The sequence below is a fragment of the Tarenaya hassleriana genome, unplaced genomic scaffold (genome assembly GCF_000463585.1).
Source record: "Tarenaya hassleriana unplaced genomic scaffold, ASM46358v1 Cleome8, whole genome shotgun sequence".
Taxonomy (NCBI): Eukaryota; Viridiplantae; Streptophyta; class Magnoliopsida; order Brassicales; family Cleomaceae; genus Tarenaya; species Tarenaya hassleriana.
The window spans coordinates 2,716,850-2,724,894 of record NW_010970490.1 but is presented as its reverse complement, the minus strand read 5'-3'; the positions used below and the strand labels follow the sequence as shown (position 1 = coordinate 2,724,894).

Here is an 8,045-nt window from a genome sequence, read left to right as displayed (position 1 = left end):
GGGAAAGATATTTTGATTTGTTTGGAAAAAAATATATTAAATATGATGTAATATGAAAAATTATACCCACGCAATATTGCAGAATAAGAATTCCCAAACTGATTTTATTTCTTTGATAAGAGTCAAGTACACTTCAAGACTTTCCAAGTAATACTCACTCACTCGTTCTACTCCCCCTGAGTAGAATCCCGTATCACAAGAAATTCTACCAGCCACAAACACCTTGTGTGCAGTGCACACCCTTTGTTATCCCAGACCTAATCTAGGCCCAGTAAGAGGTTCACCTGTTATTTCAAGGTTCCTCCTTAAGTGTACCTCACTTTCTCTCAGATCACTCTCACCTGTGTTTCCCGTACAAAAACTCTCAACCTTATAATCAGAAACCTTTGCTTCAATCTTTTTCTCGCTAACTTCTGTAATGAAGTCTTCCACCATTTTATCAACACCTCCCCATACTTGTCGTAATATCTTGTCAATATTCGTCTTGCCTTTTCTTCATAGATATAAATGTCCTATTGCATTTTCTTGCTTCTTTCCATACTTGCTTCCCAAATTCAGTTCTAACCTTCCATTTATCAACTCCAATCTTCTAGATGTTGAATATGCTCTTTCCTTGCTTTAACATAATAAATAACAAAATGTTTTTAAAAAAAATACTTTAGATAATAGATTGTTGACGAAAAAAGAGATGTATAATCCAAAAGGTTTTATATTAGGTAAGCATCCACATTTTCATGTAAATTTAATGGATCCCGTAATTGATTTTTCGTCGCTGCATTTAGGGGTGGCCATTTCGGGTTTTGGTTTGGTTTTCGGTTCGGTTATTTCGGATTCGGTTATTTCGGTTATAAAAAAATCATATCCAAATGGTTATATAGATTTATTCGGTTCGGTTCGATTCAGTTTTTGCATAAAAAAATTATAACCAAACGGTTAAATTTTTCGGTTTATTCGGTTCGGTTCGGTTATGATATATTTTTAAAAAAAGAATATTAATCCTATACAACTTCAAAATATCTATCCAAATAAATTCATAAAATAATTAATCTTCAAAAAAAGTTACAAAAAAATCTACAAAAACTTCAATAATTAGATTAAAAGTTAAAAATATTAAATTTTATGGTTTATTAGGTAAAACACATACATACGGTACAAATAAACTACAAAAAAATAACACTAATAATAATAAGAGTAAAAATTAAAATATTATAAAAACTCTAATAATCATTCAGTTAACCGCGGTTATTCGGTTATTAACCGAACCGAACCGAACCCGAACGGTTATTCAACTTCCTCAATCGTTCGGTTATTAATCGAAACCGCTTTTATTCGGTTCGGTTCAGTTAATAACCGAAATGGTCATCCCTAGCTGCATTTATGTACATATATAATTACGTGGCAGATGACGCCTCTACTCCAATCATAATGCACCACGTGAGAAAGCTGACCAAGCAGCTTCTCTTATTGTCAAACGACGTCGCTTTCATCTAAATCTCTTTGTCCGATCACGAAACTGCGCCACCCGTGCGTCCAAACAAGTCACCTTCGTCGTGTCCGGTTCTTTGACGAAACTCGATCGTTCTCCGCCGCCTCTCGGATTCTCTGATCACTCCGAATCCGACAATTATAGCAACCAGATTGAAATTTCGGTCGAGCTGTCCTAAATTATCCCCTGAATTGGTGTACTTTGAAGGTTTAATCCCTCTCTATCCCTGAGTCCATTCCCAAATCGAAGCTTAACTTCATAGGACTCAAATTTGGGAAGGATTCGATGGGTTTGGTAAACTGCAATCTGGGTTTCTTCTGTACAATTCAATGATCATTTTTTTTATGCGAATCATATTGGTAGATGGGCTTGAAGGATACAGTCGTGCTATTAGGGATCCTATGGAGCTTCCAGGTCACGTTAGGGATTAGGTTCGTGATAGACAGAGAAGAGTGCTTCTCCCATAATGCCCAGTATGAAGGCGATACGCTTCACACCTCGTTCGTTGTCGTCAAGTCCGATTCCCAGTGGCATTATAACGATGATGGTGTAGATCTTGTGGTATGTCTTTTTCATATCTCTGTGATCTCACTGTTGTTTTTTTGGCATTAACTGCTTTTAATCTCTCAAAGTTTTGGAATTTCGACGATTTGGTAACAGTGGATGGGAATCGAGGTTCTGGGTGTATCACCTTTGGCTGGTTTTTGTGAGCAGAGCTTTTAGGATGTTTCATCTATGCTTTTAGGATGCTTTCAGTTTCAGACCGTACAAAGATTTCTTGCTTGTGTTCTGTTACAATGTTAGTGGAAGATAAGCAAAACACGGAATTCCTTTGATTTGATCAGATTCACGGCCCGACAGGTGAACAAGTGCATGACTTCCGGGACCAGACAAGCGGCAAGTTCGAGTTTATGGTCCAAAAGAAAGGGGTTTACAGATTCTGCTTCACGAACAAGTCTCCTTATCACGAAACCATTGACTTCGACGTACAACTCGCTCATTTTGCATACTACGATCAGCACGCAAAAGACGGTAAAGATCATTCAATCTTTTTCTATTTCTTTTGGTTTCGGTTTCTTCTGAATTTGAGTGATTTGCTGAGAGCGGTCTCACCGTTAAACATATGAAACAGAGCATTTTACGCCATTGATGGAGCAGATATCCAAGTTGGAAGAGGCCCTTTACAACATTCAATTTGAGCAACACTGGTTGGAGGCTCAGACCGACCGTCAGGCTATCGGTAACTCTATTTCCCATTTCTTTTGCCCCCCCCCTTCTCTTAAAAGTCGTAGATATTTCCCTAATACATACATTCGGAGCCTTGAGTTAGGCTTCAACTCGAAAACATGCAAAAACCTTAACTTTTCATAGTTTAGATCCCAAAGTTTAACCTTAAAGTTTCGCTTTCTCTAGAAAACACGAAAAATTCTAAACGTTTCGGTTGGATATACCGCGTTTCTTGGTTCCGACAAGCCTCTAGGAGAAGAGTGTTGGGATCATGACATTGTGTGTTTGGTGAAAATTCCTCGGTCTGGCTCTAACTGTTGAGTGATGTCTGTGTGGGGAATACGCAGTGAACGAGAACATGAGCAAAAGGGCGATTCACAAGGCGATGTTCGAGTCAGCGGCATTGGTCGGAGCCAGCGTCCTACAGGTTTATCTTCTCCGCCGCTTGTTCGAACGCAAGCTCGGTATTTCTCGTGTTTAAGTAGTTTATCTCTCTGCCTTCTAGTTTATCTCTCGGATCCAAACTTTAACAAAAACTACACAGACACCAAGTTAGTTCCTCCTCCGCTCACAGGTTTTGGTTTTTTTTTCCTCAGATATATCAAGAAATAATGTAAATCTTTTTTTTTTTTAATTAATGTGAAATAGAGGGCATACTCATTTAAGATATCTTCGTTTTCGTCCGGATTTTCCGGTATCCATGCCTATTGTATATGATCATTGCAGTATCCACAAGAGAAGAATATTGCAAAATTAATGAAATAGATTTTTATTAATAGAATATGGAGCGAAGTAAACCGATGATGAATCAGGGTGAAGAATAGATAAACGAAGGATACCGAACAATTTCATCACATTCTTCTGTCAAGCCCATTTGTCACGGCTCAAAGCTCAATAGCCTCAAATGCTCCTCTACAAACAGATTCTTGGTGCAGGTTTAATCAGCTTGATCGGCTTTTACACAGCAAAGCCATCGTTTCTGCATCTCAATGCGACACAACATCATCGTCAGAAAGCAGAAGACTTTGCAAAACCCATCCTACATCTGAGATGCTTCATATACATTTGAAGGGCTGTGTATCATATTGGGTGCTTGGAATTGAAGCCACATTCGTGGTTCTGTCTGGGATCTCTTGGTAATATATGAAACAGCAGTGGCATTCGAAACTGAGAGACCTAGGTATGAACTAAGTATATTGTATGGATAAAGGGGCTTACAGATTGAGGCTTGCCAAGAACAACAGTGGTTTTGTAGTTGCGAGAATCTTTGTCATCGGTTTTGACACCGCCCTTCTTCTCATTCCTGGCCTTGTTGAAGATAACAGTGAATCCCTCGGCCGATGCCGGGTCGTTCACATCCCATTCACCAAACTTGTGTAAGGGCGGACCCTTCTCCTGTATAAACAGTTAAACATTCAGCCATGTTGAAGGACAGCGGACACCAAGTTCCCATGTTGAAGGACAGTAAACATTCACCCAGAGTTGGAGTATCAGATTTCTAGGGGACATCAAAAAGGAGTTTGATGCTGTGCAAAGCCACCCCCCGACTAACATAACAGACGGTCGAAGAACATTCTCATGTGGTTTCAATCAAGTGAAGTGACGTTCTTTTGTTGCTAAGGTTGTCCTTATCGATACAGACAGAGACCAAACTGGACAATATCTCCCGCATTGATAATTGGGGTTTTAACCCTAATAACCCACTTGGGTAGCAGCAATTTCAGGGTACACCACCCAAAAAAAAAAAAAAAAATTCAATTTTAACCCACTTTTCGATTGAAAAAGTCCAAAATACCCTTTTCGTTTTATTTTTTGCGATCTTTTTGCGACTAAATATAACTGATATACAACTAAAATAAGACGGATAATTTTTTTTGCCACCTTTTTGTAACTATATTTAGAATTAATTACGAAGTCGTAATAACGAAGTTGTTTTCGAATGGATAAATATCGTGATTCATTAAGGGTAATTTCGTCTTTTTATGGAGAAAAAAATGTGTTATGTTTTTGGTGGTGTACAGCTGAAATAGATGTTGAAATAGATGCGACCCAAGTGGGTCATTTGAGTGATTTTCCCTTGATAATTACGGCAATAGCAGCACTAGCAAACGGCGTCGCAAGACTCTTAATTATTCACATGAACAACAAACATCTAGGGATCTCAATCCTAGGGGATCTACACCGATTTTCCATAAGATTGCAAAACCCAGATGCTACAAAATGAGACTAAAAACGGCAACAAACCCTAAGTACCACATTAACAAATTGTTCCTGGAACCAATTTTAAACTGGACGATGGTTTTTCATTCTATAAAAAGACATAATCAAAACGCGCATTCATAATCCAAAGAGCCGATCGAACGGAAAACTTTCGACTTCCGAGACAAACGGATCTATGAACAAATAAAAGAGAACAATGTGAAGATTGATTGAAAGAGAACGGTAAAACGAAAACGAAAGATGGATCAAACGGAAACAATCAGAATCAGAAGAAAAAAGAAAGAAAGATGAACGCTGATATGAATTCGCAGAAACTAAAGCGAGAGTGGGAGATCGTACCGCCATGGCCGAAGAGCAGACGAGGTTGCTCTCTACGTTGGAGAATGGAAATGGGCCTTTTATTGATTTCGAAGCCCAACAGATTTGGGAGACTCATCGCTATTTTCGCCCCGTTTTCCAAAACCAAACAAAACTCAATCCGATCTGACCGTATCCAAAAGGCATTTTGATCAATATATACACACATGTATATATATATAGTATTTAAATTAAATATATATCCGAATAAAAAAGGCTATATATCCAAATATGCGTATTTATATAATATATAAATATCCAAACACCATGTAAAAAAAAACATCACAATTAAGCACCAAATCTTTCATTTTACCAAAAAAAAAACGTACAAATTTTTAATGCGAAGAAATAGGACGAGAAAAAAAGTGTCTGCAAGTAGAACACGATTGCTTGGGGGCAGATGTTTTCTATAAAAAAAAATGATCAGATTTTCAAAATTTACAGGTTAAGGCATAAAAAGAATTTAGTCAAGGGATTGGTCTCCGAATCCGAAATTTATCCCCAAAAAAAAAAAAAGAATTTAGTCAAAGGAAGTTGGACTAAATGCTTAGAAAGAAACAAGAACGAAATCAAAGAGAGGAATTGACAGCAAGTGATTGATACGAAGACGACGGCCTTTTTGTGATAATTTAAATGGGCCTAATCGGTTGGAGCCCAAAAAAGAACAAGAGAAATGTGCAAAAATGACGAGACAATCAAGGGAACTACTGATCTTGATTTGCATTCATCTGCTAATTGAGATTAGTTTCCAAAATGTATTGTTATATTTTTGGGAATTCTCCTAATTTATGATTGTTTAGTATGTTTCTGTGTACCAATTAAGACTGGGCACAAATACCCGAAAATCGGGTATCCGTCGGATACTCGTCTCACGGATAACCGATTTTTGGGTACTCGTAATTTTCAAATCCGAATCTAAATCTCAATTTTTCAATACCCGTAAATCCGAATCCAAATTTGAATAATAAAATTTTTAAAATCGGATACTCGCGGATACCCGACAATTATGATTATTAATAATTATATCTTATATTTATATAATAACTCGCAAAATATCAAAGTCTCACCGAAGATCTTTAACTTTGGACCACACTAGAGCCTAGAAGCCCATTTCTGCCTTTCGAATTGAAAGATTGGAAGACATTTAAAAAAAAAAAAAATCGGGTATTTTGGGTCAAGGTAGAGATTAATCTCGTTAACGGAGAAATCCATCTAAACAATCCTTTTCAAATTTCAGATTCGAATTCGGTACGAAATATATATTAAACACTCTTATTTCATCAGCTGAATTATCCAATTTTAGGTGAAAGAGATTCAATTTATCACAGTGAAGATTTTTCGATTCAAAAAAAATGGGTGGAGATCCAATAACAATAGCGAAATAAATTATGATGATATTTTGGAACATATTAACAAATGAAGAGATGGATGTTTCATAAACGTTCGATTTACGGATTTAGAGCCTTTTGGTTATCTGTTTGTCAAATTGAAAAACCTGCTAATTAGTTTAGAATTTTTGTAAGAATATTTTTGAAATTGGGTTACGCAAGCCATGACGTCAAACTTCTGTTTGATACTTGTGAAGCTGCACATTTCATGCCGTCTTAAATCTAATCTAATAACCCTAATACTGCAATATATATATATATATATATGCACATAAATATTCAGATTCCTTTTTCATTTTTGTAGTCATGCTTAAATAAATAACAAACCATTTTTTTATATAAAAAACAAATCAATTTTTTCTTGCCTATAAAAAGACGCAGGGACACCCGACCAACAACAAAAAAAGACGATTGGGATCTTTCTTTTTGGTGTTCTTCTGTGGTGCAGCAATGGCGACTCCAATGAAAGGCAACTGGGTTAAGGTAAAGTCTCTGCCTTTTTATTTTTTTCTTGTTAATCTCTATTCTGTCTATGCTGTCATCGGAAAATCCCATGTGGGCTCATCGAAATCCAGTCATGTTTCTTTTTTGTTTTGAATTTTCTGGGAAATTCTGGTGTTTATTCTACTTCAATTACAGAAGAGTAACTGTTTTTTTTTTAAGTGTGGAATTCCACTATCGGATCTTGCGAATCAATCATAGATCGTTCGAGCCGACAAATTTCATGATGAGATTAGCTTCCGGCGGGGGAATTGCCTCCGCCCATATATGAATTCTGATTCCTGTTTAAATGAATCATAGATTCATGGCTGACATCGATTGATGGCATGAGGAAGTTATCGATTGACCGAAATTCCGAGATGGGTTTTAATTAGCTGACGTTGACGATGACTTCAGCCCTCTCTGATTAATGTAGGGTTTGGTTGGGTTAGTGAGAAAACGACGAGGAAAGATGAACGAATCATCCTGTCATTTTCCATCTGTTGTCTACTTGACGAATATGGATTTGTTAGGGTTCCGTTCTTGCTTTTATCTTCTTCTTTATGGGTTCGATTGATTAAGAAACTAATGTCAGATTATCAGTTTCTTAATCTGAATGATCTCTCTGTCTTGTTTGTGATACCTGTTTCTTTGTTGTCTTTAGCTTGACCAGAAGGGGACAGGACCAGGAGCCAGAAGCTCCCACGCCATAGCCCTTGTCGGGGATAAAGTCTACGCCTTTGGCGGCGAGTTCGCCCCTCGTGTCCCAGTCGACAACCATCTCTACGTCTTCGACCTCCGAACCACGACGTGGTCAGTGGCTCCGGCCACTGGCGACGTCCCGCCTCCCCGCATAGGCGTGGCAATGGCCACCGTTGGGGCCACCC

At 37.7% G+C, this 8,045-nt stretch overlaps 4 protein-coding genes and 1 long non-coding RNA gene across 7 annotated transcripts in view; 3 read left to right on the top strand and 2 right to left on the bottom strand.

Moving 5' to 3' along the window:
* LOC104802631 (ribulose-1,5 bisphosphate carboxylase/oxygenase large subunit N-methyltransferase, chloroplastic) overlaps positions 1-119 on the top strand; it is a 3,209-nt gene extending 3,090 nt beyond the window's left edge. The window contains exon 13 of one of the 2 annotated variants that reach the window (XM_010526325.1): positions 1-119. The gene's annotated coding sequence lies outside the window, so the exon portion shown is untranslated. The other variant, XM_019201156.1, reaches the window with a different exon arrangement.
* Positions 120-1,497: 1,378 nt separating this feature from the next.
* LOC104802630 (transmembrane emp24 domain-containing protein p24beta2-like) lies at positions 1,498-3,400 on the top strand. Of its 2 annotated transcripts, XM_010526323.2 has the most exons (5): positions 1,499-1,693; positions 1,850-2,047; positions 2,332-2,518; positions 2,619-2,726; positions 3,061-3,400. In XM_010526323.2, exons 2-5 carry the CDS (start codon positions 1,850-1,852, stop codon positions 3,192-3,194), a joined length of 627 nt encoding a protein of 208 aa, XP_010524625.1. In that variant the 5' UTR covers positions 1,499-1,693; the 3' UTR covers positions 3,195-3,400. The 2 variants fall into 2 exon arrangements, with proteins under 2 accessions (XP_010524626.1, XP_010524625.1); XM_010526324.2 differs by having other exon boundaries at positions 1,498-2,047.
* LOC104802628 lies at positions 2,642-3,052 on the bottom strand. The gene is made up of 2 exons (XR_770072.1): positions 2,938-3,052; positions 2,642-2,786 (listed from the first exon to the last, which is right to left on the bottom strand). It is a non-coding gene; the product is annotated as an uncharacterized LOC104802628 (long non-coding RNA).
* Positions 3,401-3,466: 66 nt separating the features above from the next.
* On the bottom strand, positions 3,467-5,360 carry LOC104802627 (RPM1-interacting protein 4-like). The gene is made up of 3 exons (XM_010526322.1): positions 5,273-5,360; positions 3,932-4,108; positions 3,467-3,692 (listed from the first exon to the last, which is right to left on the bottom strand). The coding sequence occupies exons 1-3, from the start codon at positions 5,276-5,278 to the stop codon at positions 3,651-3,653; spliced, it is 225 nt and encodes a 74-aa protein (XP_010524624.1). The 5' UTR covers positions 5,279-5,360; the 3' UTR covers positions 3,467-3,650.
* Positions 5,361-7,052: 1,692 nt separating this feature from the next.
* LOC104803091 (nitrile-specifier protein 5) overlaps positions 7,053-8,045 on the top strand; it is a 1,624-nt gene continuing 631 nt past the window's right edge. Inside the window, exons 1-2 of the mRNA XM_010526968.2 lie at positions 7,053-7,161; positions 7,823-8,038. Of these exons, the coding sequence (XP_010525270.1) occupies positions 7,129-7,161; positions 7,823-8,038 (249 nt within the window). The 5' untranslated portion in view covers positions 7,053-7,128. The remainder of the gene's footprint in view (positions 7,162-7,822; positions 8,039-8,045) is intronic.